Consider the following 18,225-nt stretch of genomic DNA (forward strand, 5'->3'; position numbering starts at 1 on the left):
TTCTCCACCTCACCAATTGTGGTTACTGCACTCTTGCCGGTACTGTGGTCCGATCACCATCTAGCTCATTTTCAAATATTTGGCACTGAGAAACCATCTATCAGGGCCTCCCGACAACTGGGAAGTAATTATAGGGCGTATCATCGGGTATCTCCCGACATGTTAGCTCAGGCCCTGGTGAACCATCCTCCTTTCGTCACGGGTGATCTGGAGCTTGACCTAGACACCCTGCAGTCCTGGCTCTTAGCTAGATTGAATGAGCTAGCCCCTCTACAGCCACCTAGATCTGACACCAAGCGGTCCTCGGCTCCCTGGTTTACGGCAGAGGTCGCCTATTCCCGCAGACAATGTAAAGTCGCTGAACGCGCATGGAGGGCTCAATATGACGCCGAGGCAAAACGGACCTACAAATCCATGATGAAATCTTATCATACTTTAATTGTACAGGCTAAGAAGTGCTACTTTGCCAAAAAAATTGAGGAAGCAGCTAACTCCTGTAAGGAAATCTTTTTGATCGTACGAGAATTTACCACCTCGCGTTCGATCTCAGATCAGGAGGCGCCTGATGAGAACTGGGCAGACACTATTGCCAATTTTTTCACGACCAAAATTAGACAGATTCAGGATTCCTTTTCACCGAGACCGACAGCTGATCCTTCGATTCTGTCTAATGAGATAGCTCACCAGCCTATCTCTGGTCCGGCTCTGTTGGACTTCCCGCCTCTTACAATTGCTTCATCTTTAGCCTTGATGAGGAACCTTAAATCTGGCTCACCATGTGATCCCTGCCCGGCAAAATTTTTAGCCAGAATGGCAGATGTTGTCAACCCATTAGCCAATCCTATTCTCAACCTTTCACTGAGTCAGGGAGTTCTGCCACTTTCCTGGAAACAGGCTATGGTGATTCCTCTCCTCAAAAAGCCTAACCTTGCCCCAGAAGTCCCGTCCAACTATCAACCAATTTCGCTCCTTCCAGCACTGACTAAAATCCTGGAGAAGCACGTCCATAGCGTGCTTTCCAACTTCCTGGAGTCAAATGAGCTTCTCCACGCGTCTCAATCGGGCTTTCGATCCAACTTAAGTACCGAGACGGCGCTTTTGGAAGTCTCAGAGATTGTAAAGGAGGTGCTGGATGACGGAGGCAGGGTGATGTTGGTCATGTTAGACCTGTCGGCGGCTTTTGACACCGTCCCCCATGAGGATCTCCTCATAAGACTTCATGACATCGGTCTAGGGGGGACGGTGCTCAATTGGTTTTGCTCCTTCTTAGCCAACTGCCGACAAACGGTCTGGGCCCCTCCTGGATCTGCCGAAATGCCGCCATTGGGAGTCGGAGTTCCTCAGGGCTCAGTATTGAGCCCGACTTTAATTAACATCCTTATGACCCCTCTGGCGACTTTGGTGGAGTCCTACGGGGCCCAGATCGTCTCATATGCCGACGACACCCAGCTTCTCTTCACCTGCCGTAAGAGCGAAGAATTCGATGGGGAAAGTATCCGTGAGTGCCTTGGGGCTGTTTTTCATTGGTTCCATCTAAACAGCCTCAAGTGCAACTCGGATAAATCAGAGATACTTTTCTTTGGATGTCCCTTGGAACCAGACTGGCATGGTTGGTGGCCTGCCGACAAGTTCCCTCCAGCTCAGGCTTCCAATTGGGCCAAGAACCTGGGAATCAAAATCGACAATGGGCTTACGCTCAATTCCCAGGTGGCTACCCTTACAGGAACTTGTTTCGGCATCCTCCGGATGCTTCGAAAGTTTTTCCCTCTGTTGTCTCAGGAACACCGGAGAATAATTGTACAGGCCCTCATTGGATCCAGATTGGATTATGCTAATATTTTGTATCTGGGTCTCCCAGAATACCTTTTACAGCGTATGCAGGGGACCCAGAATGCTGCAGCACAAGCTATTTTCGGCCTGCATCGTCGAGCCAGTGCCTCTAACCTGCTGCAATCCCTCCATTGGCTTCCCATACGGAAGAGGATAATGTTCAAGGCCTTGACATTAGCCCACAAAGCACTGCATGCCACGGGTGCAAAATACCTACAGAAGAGGCTGGCTTTTTACCGGCCGACGCGATCTTTAAGATCGGAGTCCCTAGCACTGGCTGCAGTTCCACGTATAAAGAGGGCACGCCTGGGAGGGCGGTCCTTTAGATTCCTGGCCCCTCAGTTGTGGAATTCCTTACCCTTGTCCTTACGGTCCACATCCAATCTGCTGGCCTTTAGGAAGGGTCTTAAGACTTGGTTATTCTCTGATTAGAGCTCTGCTTTCCTCATCCTATGTTTTAGCTTTCTGTGTTGTTATGTCTTTTAGTCTCTTTTCTGGGTCTGGAGCACAAAAGCGCCGGGACACTCCTTTGGAGTAGCCGTTGCGCTATACAAGACCCATAAATAACATAACATAACATAACATACATACATATATATATATATATATATGTATATATATATATATATCATCACACACAAGAGTTGCCCCCTCGGAGAAGCCACACAAAGGTAGGTATTCTTTACGTTTTATTTTCGGAAGTTACAGCTCAGCTGGTATGACATTCTGCATTAAAAAATAATCCAAATCGCCAACGCGTTTCGTGCTTCCTAGCACTTTTTCATAGGCAAGTCATTATTCAAACAGCGCAAAGCAGGGTGTGCACTTTTTATTTCAACTTCTGATTACCGCCCCATTGGGCGTCGCCTCCTCGCAGAGCCTCATGGTATCAGTAGTGCACATTAGTCCTCCTCTAGTGAGTTGCAAATTGCGTTGTCACCATTAAGAACTGATGAAGCCCCAGTGGGTATGCAGAGTGTCCCACTCACACTGCGCTGTATGTAAACACCTTCCAAAACGACCTCCTTTCCCAACGCGGTGATTTTCTGTAAATGACACCACAGGACCGCTTTCATGCAGCGGAGCTTCTCCACGGCCGGACCAGCCGTAAACATTTCATCACACACAAGAGTTGCCCCCTCGGAGAAGCCACACAAAGGTAGGTATTCTTTACGTTTTATTTTCGGAAGTTACAGCTCAGCTGGTATGACATTCTGCATTAAAAAATAATCCAAATCGCCAACGCGTTTCGTGCTTCCTAGCACTTTTTCATAGGCAAGTCATTATTCAAACAGCGCAAAGCAGGGTGTGCACTTTTTATTTCAACTTCTGATTACCGCCCCATTGGGCGTCGCCTCCTCGCAGAGCCTCATGGTATCAGTAGTGCACATTAGTCCTCCTCTAGTGAGTTGCAAATTGCGTTGTCACCATTAGGAACTGATGAAGCCCCAGTGGGTATGCAGAGTGTCCCACTCACACTGCGCTGTATGTAAACACCTTCCAAAACGACCTCCTTTCCCAACGCGGTGATTTTCTGTAAATGACACCACAGGACCGCTTTCATGCAGCGGAGCTTCTCCACGGCCGGACCAGCCGTAAACATTTCATCACACACAAGAGTTGCCCCCTCGGAGAAGCCACACAAAGGTAGGTATTCTTTACGTTTTATTTTCGGAAGTTACAGCTCAGCTGGTATGACATTCTGCATTAAAAAATAATCCAAATCGCCAACGCGTTTCGTGCTTCCTAGCACTTTTTCATAGGCAAGTCATTATTCAAACAGCGCAAAGCAGGGTGTGCACTTTTTATTTCAACTTCTGATTACCGCCCCATTGGGCGTCGCCTCCTCGCAGAGCCTCATGGTATCAGTAGTGCACATTAGTCCTCCTCTAGTGAGTTGCAAATTGCGTTGTCACCATTAAGAACTGATGAAGCCCCAGTGGGTATGCAGAGTGTCCCACTCACACTGCGCTGTATGTAAACACCTTCCAAAACGACCTCCTTTCCCAACGCGGTGATTTTATATATATACTCTTCGTGTACAATGACAAGCACACTCTGCACTGTCTGATAACTTGACTAGCGACCCCTCAGCCAACAGTAGATGTTATTAGCACACTCTGCACTGTCTGATAACTTGCCAATATAAAAAAAAAAAATATATATATATATATATATACACCGCAATAGATCACAAGGGCAGCGGATATGCCAAACTGCGCTGAGGCTGTAAAGGAGGAGGGCGGTATTATAACTGTGCAACAATGAAACGTGTAAAGAAATCACACCTTAAAAACTAGACCGCATCACTTCATATTCTGACGCTTCATGCTGTCAAGTTGACGGCCACGTTAAGTGTATGTTTACTGTACCTAACGGTCGGAAGGGCGGGGCTTAAGAGAAAAGGGCGAACCCTGAGCCTCTGTTCAATTCTTCCATTGGACGTAGATAGTTTACCTACACCACAACATGGCCGCCTCCTAAGCCGCATGAGAGCCCGCCCACATAGCAAGGCATTTTATTTAGATGCTGTCAATGGTCAGCTGTTCATGAAGACTGTAGGAGGATGGCTGATGTAGGCCCTCACCAGTGACGTCACCACTCACGACAGGTGTCAATCACCAGACGTGCTCCTCCCGCCGCCGTATGTAAATGAGGGCTAGTGACGTCACACGCAGATGGAAAAGGGAAGAGGCAGAATGGCTGCCCAGTGCCGGAGCCCTCGGTGCTCGGCGGAGAGGAAGGGGTTCCGGCGGGAGCTCGACTCCTGGCGGCACAGACTTATCCACTGTGTAGGTAAGAGAAAAACGCCCACAGCTGCCTTCGCAGTTTCTCCTGAGGTCCGAGATGCAGCGTTGCTTTCCACGGAAGTGAGCATGTAGGATGCCAAAGCAAGAGGTGGCCAACGGGAGTTGGGGGCGGGGGGGAGTTGGGTTAAGCCGTCGCCCCTGACCCACTCCATCATAACTCCCCTGTTATCTGGTGAGGATGACAGTTTTCGATAAACCTAACTGGGCCGCCTGAAGGCATTTCCACGCCGGCTTCTTTGCCCCTCTGCATCCGCCTGTCATGGGGTTTGGAGGCTGCCGTTGTTTACATGCCCCGTACCCGGAAGAGGGGTGGTAGAATAGATGAGGACAGGGGAATCTTAAACTGAAAAAGGCCTACCTGTATCCGTCTCGCGGCCTTTGACGGTTGGACAACGTGAACTTTTATTTTTCCATGAAAGTCCTGCCTCCAGGGAATGAAGGATAGGGGTGCGACTGTCAATGTGATACTAGCTCCCCCTTTCGTCGCTGGGCTTGACAGTGTATTTGCTTTCCGAGCTGTAGTTCTGTTCAAACTTTGTACTGTAACTAGCGCGAGCGCCGACGCACTCTAGGAATAGGACTGCCGCAATCCTCAAACCGTTGCTGTGTATAAGCCCCCCAATCCGCCGTTTGACACTCAGATTTATTTATTTTTCTCTGATGAACCATACGAGGACCTCCGTTAATCTTATGTTCGAAACACTATCTAATAAAGAGCTGGCTGCTTTGTTTTTTGCCTCCTTCAGTCCCCTCCTTTCGGTAATCGGCTGCACACTGCCCAGTGATAATGGCAAGGGAGGCCATGGAAGCTAACACACCCCTCTCCCGCCTTTGAACCCGGGCTCCGATCCTTCAAACTTCGCACTGAGCGCTCCCCCGCCCTCTGCTGCTTGCTGCTTTCTAGGAAGCAGCAGCAGCAGCTCATCGACGGCAGGAGGCGGAGTGCGCGCTGTTCTCTGGCCAAGTGAAGCCTCTTTTTGTTTTTTTTCTTTCATCAGATCCACAATCTCCATTGTTTTTTCCCCTTTTCAGTTTACCACACAAACTGGCCGCAAAATCCCTCCTCCCTTCGCTTATTTTGCTGCATGCACCTGATCTCGTCCCCTCCCTCCCCCAACTGGTGGTGATCTGCAGCGGTGCATGTTCATCATTTTATATATTCGAAAGCGGAGCGATATCTGCATCCTGTTGCCAGTACCATTATGGTTTCAGCCATTGCCACGCTGTTGTCAGAGGGTCAGGCCCTTTAATTGCCACCCCCTCACAAAATAATTTGGCCGTGAAGTGGTGGAGAAATGTTGTTTAAAGTCAAATGTTCATGGTGTTGACTTTAAGTTAATCGGGACGGGACTGTTCATGTTAAACCGCAATCGGCACGAATAGGTTCGTCGTGTATTCTGGCAAATTGACCGTAGAGCCAAGTGAAAAACGATGTTTTGGGATTTCCGGAAACCTCTGCTGAAAACAAAGAGAAACTGGCTACTCTAGGTATGTCACTACTTTATTTTAAAATTAAGTTAGACTCTTAAACGCAGAGATTTTAAAATGTGTAATCTTTTTGCTGTCACGGTAAGGGCCTTTTGCAACACCCAAAACTCATATAGTTTAGTGACATGTGTATTTGTATACCGCAGAATTCATTCGGGAAGGTAGCCTGCCGTAGCCAGGATTCCCGATTTCCCTCGATTCTATAATAATATTCTGTCAATGTTAACCGCAAAATATAGCAATCTCTATCAGTCTTGGTGGTTGGTCGGCGTTGGTCGAAGCTCGTGATAGTTAAAAATCTCAAGAGCACCAGTGTTTTGACGTCTGTAGATAGCCTTTGTTAGAGAATTTGAGCTTCGCACCACTAATAAATGCGCGTTTGTAGTTGACATTTTGCATCTACAGAATATATTTCCCCAGTTTCAGGGCAATGTTGTTGATGTTCTGTAAGTAAGACTTCAGTGTGCCTCAACTCTTCCGTGGAGTTTATTGGAACCAGCCCATGGTAACTTTGTGTCAGAATAGGAGGGGCTGTCTGTATTATTGAGATTATATGAATGTGCTGGTATTTTGGGAATGCTGTAAAGAGGTCCGTACAAATTATTTTATATCACATTGGTCAAACTGGATTCCCGACAAGCGAATATTTTTGAAGCTTTTTCAATCAGTCTATGTAGTTACATTTTACTTGTTTTAATCTACTGTTTATATTACACTGAACCAGGCCCTTTGCATGCCTCTTAATAATCTAAAAAGTAAATGCATTTCCTTAAAAAAAAATATGATCATTGTTGAATGTCTCATGACTTTTAGAGTTCTGTATAAACCTAATAGTGTTCTGCGTATTGTATGGGAATGGTCCCAATCAATGCTTTTTACTGGCCTGTTGCAGTATGAAGAGATGTTTTTGTTCCTCCAGTATCTTAAACTTGCTGTTTGGTCCTGAGTTATTGTGGGAGATTTTCACCACTTTAATGTTTACAGCAATCTACAGTTGATGTTTGTCACAGTTATTTAATTTCTATTTCTCTCTTTTATCCAACCAGCAGTCGATTGATATATCTGGAAGACTTTGGATTTCAGCATGTTGAAGTTTCAGACGGACCTGATTTTTATTAGTTTAAAATATTTTGTGTATTATAGTCACATTTTCATTGCACTTAAAACGTACAATTTTTTCATGCATTTCTCAAATATAACGTTCATGGATTCTGTACAATCCCATTTTTTTTTTTTCCAAGACCTAATTCCATAACATTTCTATAACAATAAAACAGAACTGTGAATAAAATAACGTCATGGTTCAACTGTAAACATTGTGCCTTTTCATACATACTAACAGCTCTGTTGCGCGCACAATTGATTTTTAGTCCTATATAATCATCTAACTTTTACTAAAAACAACGAAATGGGGAAATAAGCACCATTTGCTTTCATGTTATCTTAATACAAACTTCCCTTTGTCTTCTAAATAATGTGACGCCACATTTGCCAGTTAGGATTTACCCAACTGGCACTTGTACTGAATCTTGCATTTCCTCCTTTTGAAAGGTTGCTTCCATTTGATAATATTGAAGCATCCCAGAAAGAGTTCCTTAACAACCTGCCTCTTCACCCGTAACAACATACTGTTCGTCAATCGAGCATGTATCCATCTTTTTGGACACCCACTAGTCGTACCCAACATTTACGATTTGCAGGAAGCTGTTTGACATCTTGTTGCTATTGTCGCATCGATAGGCTTCTGATCTGATTCCTTACTTATTTTATCATTTCACTTTTTGGAATTATTTACTTTATAATGGTGATGTATTTGGTTGCACATCTCACTATATATCTTTTAGTTCCATTATATCCAAAGAGTTACCATTTAAGCCTCGCATACATACAACATTGCTCTTGATGTCTTGCCATGTCCAAGTAATGCTTAAACAGGTAACCTGCAAAAATAAATTAATACACTAGCTTCTTTCTTCCTCTGCTTCTATTGGGTATTAAATAAGTTTGTTAAAAAAAACACCTTCTTTGCTGGTTGTATTCTGCTATGTGTGCTACGCAATTAATCTTTTCTGGCAGTGCAGTAAAGTCCGATATCCACGAGAACTTATGATTGCAGTCCGTATTTTTTTTTATATAAAGTGGAAATATATGCCGTAACCTGTGTAAAAGGCTACTGCACTAAACCAAAATATCTCACCTGTCCATGAGGGCGCGCTGTTTCTTGAACATGTGTTGAAAGCAAATACTTCTTTAAGCGTACAGTAGCGTGGCAGTTAAGTGAGTCACTCCAAATGTCATTTGGCAAGTTCAAGACGAATTTGCCTGTACAGGGACCAACGGATGCAAGCCTAGGAGCGTGTCTCCATGTGTATACATTTTTCTCCCTGGCGAGAACCACAATGAAGTAACATTAAGCTAAGTTTCATTTTATTAAATGTTTTCCATACTTTAAAAGCAACACGCAGCATTGCCAACAATTATGCTTTGTTTTGCCACTTTGTAAAGGGCACCACGATTGGGCATTCATCTCAAAGTAGCAGTACATTGTGAGTTTCCGGAAACGCTGACCACCTGTGTTAAAATCTTTATTAGTTTCCTGAAGATTAGAGTCTGCATTTTTGATTATTCATAGTTATCTGTCTCTATTAAGAGGGTTGCCGGTCACCATATTGTCTTTTTAATATTGAAGATTATTGAAGTTTGGGTTGATTTCATTTTAATTACTTGTGACCCTCACATTCTTTGCATATTTTTCTTCCAGCTCACTTAGAATCATGTTGAGGGAAACTGTCAATTGAGATAGCAAAAAGGAAGTGAGGCCTCTTATATTCACCCTTGGTGGACAAATGCTCAGTACATTTGCAAAAATATTTCTTGAAAAATTGTTGCTGCCGTGTTTCTTCGTAACATTTTTTGTACAAGTTTATTTTTTCCTCATCCAGGCATAAGATGTTACCTGGAATTGGTGGGGAATGCTTTGGTAAATACTGAAGCCCAGATTTTAGGATGGGTACGTTGTGCTGCTTTGAGAAGTTTATTATGGCCTGTTGTATTCGTAGGTGTATTAATCTCTAGTGGTTGTGTCCTTTAGTGTATCTGTTAGAGGTTGCTATTTCTAGTGAAAACAAGACTACGTGTCGTACTATGCCATTTTATTGCATCCCTAATAGAGCAGTCATCCCGTCAATCTTAACACCGGCAGCTTTGATATTCATTTTTTTAATTTTTATTATCACTCTTGTGGGGGGGGGAAACACGCTTGCATTTAAGCAACTAACAACCATGTAGATGCTCTCCAAATCAACCCACTACATAGTTTCTCATAATTTATGTTTTAAACTTGCATCATCTGTTGCTTTGGGGGCGGAAGAGGCTGGTGAACACAAGGCAGACAGTTCTGGCTGAAACCATTTTACTTTCAGTGCATACCCCTTCTCAGCACTCACAACTGTAGTGTGCCAACCGACACAAGAATGCCCATCTCCCCCTCACTCCAAAGCCTTCTATTTCACCCATAGGCCTCAGATCTTCGGGTGCAACCCATGCTTCCTTAAACACACTTTTGCACTGATCTGCGCACCTCTGCCAATTTTTGGGGATGGACGCTAAGCCTCATTTGTGAGCTGAACCCCTTTTGGCAACCATTAGACCAAGGTAGCAGAGGGGGTACTTTTATTTGTCTGCATCTATGGGATGCACTCTTGCAATGTTGGCTGCAACCGTTCAGACTGTGTATATAATTCTGCAGCTCTACAAGTGTGTAGGAAGTTGATTTCCTTCCTTGGTCTTTCTGTGCAGCGACCAAAGTCTTGAAAAAAGTCCCCTTCGGGTAAATGTCATACACAATACAACAATTTGCCTCATACACCCTTTACGCACCAGTCAGATGAAAATGAACAGAGAGGAAATGTAATCAAACATATAAAAACATAAGTTAAAAAAGTGAAAATGTATGCAGAAAATCATTAAAACAAACGGAAGCACAGTGTATTCTATCTAATTCTTGTACTCCTTCCCTGACATATGCAATAATATTAAAAACAATGGCAGTTATTACCAGACAGTCACATTACATATAATTCAAAAAGAAAAAACAAAATTGGGAATACAAAAAGGAAAAAATAATTCTTATTTTTAGGGAAACACTACATCAGTCAGGCATAGATCAATTGTGATTATTGAGGTTATTCCAACTATTTCATTCAGTACAATTGTCTCCTCAGACATAACGTAGTTTACTCTTTTAGAAGCATCAAATTCTGTGCAGCGACCAGTGATTGCTTGCCCCATTTTGTACGACCTGCTAATTATAGTGATCTTAGCCTGGATAAGACTGGGACTTGCTTTTATAGTCCTCTCTCCGCGGTGCCCCAAGCCTGTCTACCAGTGAGCCCTACATTCTTCTCTCATTTACCCCCAAGGTCACCCAGAAAATCAATTATTATGCATTAGTCGTGATTTTTTTTTATTTCATCCCTTGTCATCCTTTCTCCCAGGACTCTATCTGTGTGAGTGGCATCAAGTAGCTATCTTCTTCCATTCATTTGTGCATGAAGAAAGAGCAAGTTGAGCCTGTGTATGGTAACTTTTGCAATCTTGGCAACTAATTTTTCTCCCCGAATAACCTCTTGATTTCCCCCCCCAATATCTACTAAGCCAATAAGGTCGCGCCATGGAAACACTCTAGTTTCACGTTCTTTTTGCACTGTTACTTTCACTTGCAGAGTTTCTTTTAAGACATTTTAGTTGGGTTTGATAGTATATGTAGTGAGCGTTGATTGACCAGCGTCTTTCAGCTACTGGCTTGAAGCCTTGTCACTCGTTTCTTTTCTCAGCACTGTGGGATACTCCTGTCACCCAAGGCTTTTGGATATACTTACACCTCCACTTGAGTACTTAATTCGAACTGCATGAGGGACTCTGACAACTTTACAATTGTAGCCTTCGCTGTACACTTTTGCTGGCTCGCTATTGTTTGTCTAGCTCTTTTGTGCTCTGCTTTGCGTTACCAAATAAAACCAACTTGCTGGCTTTCCCAGTGCTTGTTTTACCCTATTCTGTGGTGGCTATTTTCCATGTTTTAAGCAGTGCCCACAATTGTGGCTGTCAGCAAGGCTATCTCACCTCTGTCAAATACAATGTAAATAGGACCTAACTCAAAGACCAGTCTAGCCTATTACTCTGCATTATGTGTTGTGCTTATTCGTTTTGTATATAGTTGAGAGGTCCAATAATACTGCCATACATTTGGCCACCCATTACCACAATTTTAAGCTGGCCGATAGATCATGTTCAACTCAGTACGTGGATCGCCTCTGTCCTACTGCAAGTTTCTGCATTCCCCTTAACAGTAGCTTAAATTGGGTGTCCCAGACTGCATAGCTGGTGTTTTTCGGGATCTCTATATTTTTGAGCTCAGCTGTAATTTTGAAAACAGCTGCCTTACCCAATAGGGAGAGGGGCAGGGTTCTCCATAGACTTACCTCCATCCTGAAAATCAGTCATGATTGCATGTAGGTTATGTTAAAGGTCTTTTGCCCTTGTGTAAACTCTGTTCCCAAATATTTAATGTTCACCCAACTTGTATGGTTGCCTCTCTGCGTCAGTTATTTTGTCTCCCAGTCTTTAATTATTAGTGCGGAGCACTTGCACCATTTAGGTCTTGTTTAGTGAAATGCTTGCAGAATCATGAGCATGGTCTTCTCCGTGTCTACTGCATAAGGGAGGTTGTAATCTGAGTACAAAGCCTGTCCTTGGCCTCTGCTGCTGTAAAAACCTGGGTGCCACTGTTACCCAGTTAAGTTGCCTTTGTGAATAAGAGCAGTGCAAGAGTACAACCCTTCCTCCTACCTGTATTAAGTCCTGACCGTTTGCATAGCACCCCATTGTCCCTTCCTGCCAATGTTTTTGTGTAGATCAGCCAAACCCAGCAGCAGTGGTTTCTGTATTTTCTAAATGCTCATCGCTTATTCTCTGCTCTGTAGGGTTTAAATCCATCACATTTCCTGATTAGTTTTTTTGTGTGTAACTTGGATAATTGTTTATGTTGTAGGGGATTCGTTGTTCTTAACCACCCTAGTTCTCATGCACTAGTTGCTGAGACAACGAATCTCATTATCAAACAACTGGAGTGGTTTCTTACATTTAGCCAGCAGTACCAGAGTGCCTTTGCCAAACAAATTGGACCTTATAGTGGTAATGTTTTTCGAGTATCACTTATCTATTACCTTATCCCTATTTCCCCTTATTCTTCAACATTTTTTATGGCTTCATTCCTCATTGCCCCCAAACTTCTCCGAGGTTCCTATGTTTCGCTTTTAACTTTTAGTGGTTGGAATAAATTAAGAACAGAACTATAAGAACCTGATTGTTGTGAGTTCGTATCTTTGGAAATTTGGTCAGGAGAATACAATCTATTAGTTTGTTGCCAGAGAAAAGTTTAACTTTGCCTCAAGCTACTTTTTGGAGCTTCTGATATTCATAATGACGAGGTATTAGAGTGCTGCATGCATGACATTTTTGTAAAGTTTTTCCCTCTCTGGAGTCTTGTACAGCAATTCTTTTTAAAATGTGTTGTACATTAAGAACTATTTGAAAATGGGGGGGAGGGTGGAGCGGCTCAAACGAGTCTCTCACCTTATGAACCACTGCTATAGTAGATATTTTATAACTGTGCAAAAGGGCAGGGTAGAAGTATTTTTGTGCCCCATCTGTTTGTATGTAGGACCTTCAGAGCTTTCTTGTTTAAGACTTCCTTTGGTGTATACTGGCAATATTATGCAAGCAGTAGTTCTATGAGAACCTATTCAGCCAGGTTTTGAGAGCCTTATGAAATTTACAATGGTCGTTCTCCATACGTAGAGGGAGTGAGTTCCATAGGGTGGGGGCAAGATGTGAAAAGGATCTTCCGCCATTTCTGCCGGTGCAGATCTTGAAAGGGGTGAGAAGATATTGTTGGTGGATCGGAGAGTTCTGGAGCAGTTATACCTGATCAGTTTATTTGCAAGATAATGTGGATCATGTCCACTGATGGTTTTGTGGACCAGACAATTAACCTTAAATGTTATGCGTTTTCTCATTGGAAGCCAGTGGACAGCTCTCAGACTTAGTATCGAGGGAGATCGGGACGGTAGATTTAATACCAGTCTGGCAGCAATGTTTTGAGGGACCTGTAGTTTGGTAAGGAGCTCTTCGTTGATGTAGGGCGTTTCCATAGTCTAGCCGACTGATGATTAATCCTTGAACCAGCGTTATTCGAGATGACAATGGAACCCATTTGAAGTTCTTACGAAGGCTGCACATTAGTATGTAACAGATGCTGGCCACATGATTGACAATCACCTCTCCATGACTGATCATGTCAATCAGTACTCCTAGGTTACGAACTACCGACTTGGGTGAAGGACATATGCCGAGATTGGGAGGCCACCAGTTGCTCAACCACAAAGTTTATGCTTTGCCGTAGAGTATGATTTTGGTCTTACTGGCATTAAGTTGCAGATGATTGTTTAGCTTCCAGATGTGTACATCGGACATACCAAACTTCGATTCAGGAAGTGTCAGTCAGGTCTGGTCCTAACATGATTAGCAGCTGAGTATAGTCAGCTTATGATGCTGTGTGCTTTTAATCACACTGGCTAGGGGTGCCACATACACTGGCTAGGGGTTCCACATACAGATTGAAGAGTGTAGGGCTCAAAATAGAGCCATGGGGGGGACACCTGGTCTATGGGCTGGTTGCTTGAGACTAAGGTACCCACATGCACTTTCGAGCTTTGGTCTGTCAGATAGCTCCTGAGCCAGTTCTGTGAGGTGCCCCTGACACCCATCTCCACCTATGTACAAATAATTAAACAAAGTGGTAACCTGATGACTGCTTCCATTTGAATGTGATCTGTTACAATATGTGCGGTTCAAAAAAAGTGTGCTCCTGCAGAGACAAGAACTTTATTATGTTTTGGTTGGCATTCAAGATCAATGATCTGCTTCCTCAGCCCAAGTACTGGAGAAATGGACCTTTACAAGTGCTTAAGTTGTAAATAACTGCATATCTGATTTTTGTTTTTTGTTGTTTTTTTTTGTTATTTATTTTGCTAACCCCTCCAACCCACAACCACTTATACTCGTGCTTGACTACCTTTCATTTGTCTGCTCTACAACCAGGCTGACTGGACGTTGGCTTACACAGCAACTGGGAATATTTGCAACTGTCCTTTTTGTTTCCATGTGTTTTGTGGAAATAAGAAAGGCTGCCAATACACTGAATGGTGATCCTTAGCCGTTGTCTTTGTTTCCATGTCCTTAGTGTAAATAAAGAGGTACTGATCTTTTGTCTCCTGCAAGTCAAGAGAGCAGCTGACTAGGAAAGTGAGGTATATGGCAGAGCTCTGGTCTCCCGTAATAAGTGCTGGTGGTAGTTACCAATGAAAGCCGCTGTACCTGATGTACTTTTAAAAGCTGATGATGAAAAATTAGTTGAACTCAAAAGTATGTTTGAGAATGCTGCATGATTTCATCCTGTTTTTGGGTCCACTGCAGTGGTTTTGTAGCTCATTTGGGAAGCCAAAATAAATAACTTTTTTACACTCTACCTGTGACCACAACTGAATGCAGACCAGGTCTTCTTTGTGTTTGAAACTATGCAATTGAAAACATTTGAGGATGCAGTTTTGAGGTGAATGCTTTAGTGACTGTTCACTTGTAGGAGAGCCATGGTTAAACTAACTAACATTCCCACCTTTCTTGTCATGAGGCGGGGTGGGGTAGTGTGTTTTCATAAAATGAGTATTGGAATAATGGGTTGTCCGACTAATCTTAGGGTCCTGGGTTCTGTCTAATTCATTCTTTAGTGGAGGTGAGTGAAGGAGGACTGAAATGTGTAGTAGACCTTTTTCCAGCTCTAGGTGTAATGAGTGTGACCTTAGGTTGACGCACATTTCATTGTAGAACAATGACCGTGGTGTGAACAAAAGAACGCCCCAGATTCTATGGTTTTACATCAGATGTATCTGATCTTCAACTACTCTCCATTGTCCTAAAATGCTTAAATCTAACAGTGATAACACAAATTACGCTGTCCTCTTTAGCAATCTGCATTTAAAAGCTGTGTGTGGGGGGGGGGCTCACCTTTGCTTCTGTACTAATTAAGAATGTATTTAGATTAACGGACTGCTCAACACATTTTGCCTAGTTAAAAAATCTATCTATGATTGTCTTGAAGTTGATGATGATCAACAATATGGGAAGGGTTCTAAAGCCATTTTCGCACCAATATTAAGTCCATTATTCCAGTGATAAAGATTACTTGCAGTGAGAATTCGAGATGATTGCAAATTACCTGAGAAGTTGGTGTTAAAAAAAATGGCCCCAAAATCAGATTGTATGATTTATTTTATTTTTTCTGATTGTATGATTTATTTTATTTTTTCTCCCCAGACGATCACTATGTCCCATGCTACTTCAAGGGATCTATGTGTATTTGTGAATTGTTAAAGACCAAAGAAGTACAGTGTCTGAAGGATAGCAAGGTGAATTAACACCTTTCTCCAAATAGAACATTGCTGCATTACGTAGGTTTGCAGAACGATACAGCAGTGAACCACAGGTGTACTTTAACAAAACCTTTGACACATGAGACCCCATACATTTGTTTGAGTATAATATTTAGTGAAAACGAAACTAATTTTTACCACCAGACCATCATACAACTAACCAGATTAGTGTTGGAAGAGGGTTTCTGGCCATAGTTTGCCAACCTACGATCTAGAGTCCTTACAATCATTGAAGTAGCAATTAATTCCTCTTGATGCTAGCACATTCTAGAGGATAATGAGTAAAAAAACAACATAGCCGAAAACACACCAGTAAATCTGCGACTTATTGGCTTAAAAGAAAATGAGGGTTTTCTAATGGAGTCCTAGTTAAGAATTGGCAGACGTAGAATTGTCTATAAACAAACCAGTTTGTAAAGAGGTGTTGGTTAGAATACCTCCTAGTGAAGTGTTGCTCAGATATGGGTTTCCCTTAAAAATGAAGGCCTTTATCAACAGTCTGTTTAATTGAACGCAGCTGCGGAGAGAGTATAGACTGTCGCGTCTGAAGACTCCATGTACAGAAGTTTTGGCCGATCATATACAGTTTGTGGTACAATAAACCGATTTCACATTCTTAGAGCATGTGGGTCCGGGCATAGTGATTAAATCATGAATACAATCGTCTGATAAAGGAGATGGATGGCTCTCGACCTTGAGGAGAGCTAGTGTGAGCCAGTGTGTGTTTCCAGATGTCTGGCATGGGGCTTTGCGTGATCACTGTGGTGTGCAGACTGTCCTAATTGGCTGAGTGTTCCTGACTACATGTGGTGTCTAATATTGTGATATTTTGGAAATGTGCCTCTGGCCAAATGTGTTTATTAAGGCCAGTTTCCTTGATCATCCTATTTGCGTGATCGATCAGGGATTTCCCTGTTTTGTCTTTGGGCTTAGTGTAACCCCACCTGTGACTTTGCAATCGGTACACCTGGGTTTGGGTCACGGGGCCCGTCTGACCACGTTTCTCTGATTCGTGGTTGATGGGGAGGTCCTCTTCGGTGAATTCGACAGCAGTGATATGAGTTTGTTATGGCTAGCACATGGAACATGGCAGTCATTGATATATTTGCGGACATTCTTATTAGTATGGGTACAGTTGGCATAATGTATATTGACATTACTTTTAATGGCATTGATATTGGTATGTGTGCATAGTTTATGGCGTACATCGAAATTGCATTTATTGGTATTGCCACTGTTGTGCATGCAACTTTCATGGTGTGCATTCACAGATTAACGAGAGGACTTGTTGACTTAATTATTATTGCTGCTAAAGGGTATTCCATGTGTTTGTGAATCACCACTGAGTTTACTAATGACAGTGATATTGGTGTTCTTTCTCAGAGAAAGATTTGCCTGCCGTTAAGACTACATAAGTCAGTTATGTCTTATTATGTGACATCATAAAGTCCTATGACTGTGTTCTTTTTGCATAACTTACTACTCCTCAAGTATTGACATTCTACATATTCTTGTATATGGTACAACGACCCCCCCCCCCCCACCACCACCACTGTTTGTCTTTTTTGTGTTCTTAGTAACGCCATGCCTCTTGTCACTCATCTTTATGTAAATGCTTAAAACAAATTTGCTGAGAAGCGGAGTTAATTCTAACCTAGGTTATCTTCCCTATCCCCAAAAAATGTAAGGATGCAGTATGTTTATAGAAAGTCCCTCTCCATGCCTTTTTTTTTAGATACTTCCCTTTATTCACCGAATAGTTTAATGCTGTGAGTCCTTGGCTATTACAAGGATAACGTGTCTCAGAACTAGTGCTACCACATCTTGAGGGGCTTCTAGCTTGATTCTAGTCCACAGTTGTTGGTAGCAGTCCCTGGAAGCTGCCAAGGAGGCTTGGTGCAATCATTTTGTTTTCTCATGTTGCTGCCTGAGTGCACTCCAAAGTAGATTGGCAGACTGGTGCTTTAAAGCAGCTGTGCCCTGCTTGAGCTGTTGCTCAGTTATGAAGCAGGAATGGGCCTGCTTGGGCCAGTAAAGGTACTAGTACAGTTGCCGCCTCAACTCGGCTGATGCATCCCTAACTGGGCCAATAGTCATTGCAGTTGCAACGCCAACTGTGCTAGTGTGCTCACATAGGCTTTATGCAGTTCCCACCAGGTACCTTCTGAGTGGCTGGTGGACCCTCTGCAGCACGGTGGCTCCTTGCTTTGTTATTAGTCCTACTTTTTCTCAGTGTGTGTGATTCTCCTTGAGTCTCCTCCTGCAGACACAGGTAAACTACCCTCCCAACAGGCAGCCTTCTTGGCACTTGACATGCTCCTCCAGGAGAGAGAGAGAGAGAGAGAGATATGAGTTTTCTTCACCTTGGCGCTCTGAAGCAGTAATCTGGGATAGACAAAAGAGTGGTACCACCCTAGAAAGTTCTGCATCTTGAACAGAACCTGCCTTGAACCAAACCTTGCCAGCAACCACATGGCAGCGTTCAGCAAGAACTAATCAGCAGCCCCTTCGTAACAAAGGTACTCCATTTCTAAAAGTAGTCTTGC

At 43.2% G+C, this 18,225-nt stretch overlaps 1 protein-coding gene across 5 annotated transcripts in view; it reads left to right on the forward strand.

The window, feature by feature from the left end:
• The first annotated feature begins 4,477 nt into the window (after window positions 1–4,477).
• LCORL (ligand dependent nuclear receptor corepressor like) overlaps window positions 4,478–18,225 on the forward strand; it is a 527,585-nt gene continuing 513,837 nt past the window's right edge. For 3 of the 5 annotated variants that reach the window (XM_078678413.1, XM_078678419.1, XM_078678416.1), the window contains exon 1: window positions 4,478–4,626. In XM_078678413.1, coding sequence (XP_078534539.1) covers window positions 4,509–4,626 — 118 coding nt within the window. In that variant the 5' untranslated portion in view covers window positions 4,478–4,508. Of the gene's footprint in view, window positions 4,627–5,966; window positions 6,129–18,225 lie in introns of those variants that run through there. The other 2 variants (XM_078678418.1, XM_078678414.1) reach the window with 2 other exon arrangements.

This window comes from Lissotriton helveticus, chromosome 2_2 (genome assembly GCF_964261635.1).
Source record: "Lissotriton helveticus chromosome 2_2, aLisHel1.1, whole genome shotgun sequence".
NCBI classification, from domain to species: Eukaryota; Metazoa; Chordata; class Amphibia; order Caudata; family Salamandridae; genus Lissotriton; species Lissotriton helveticus.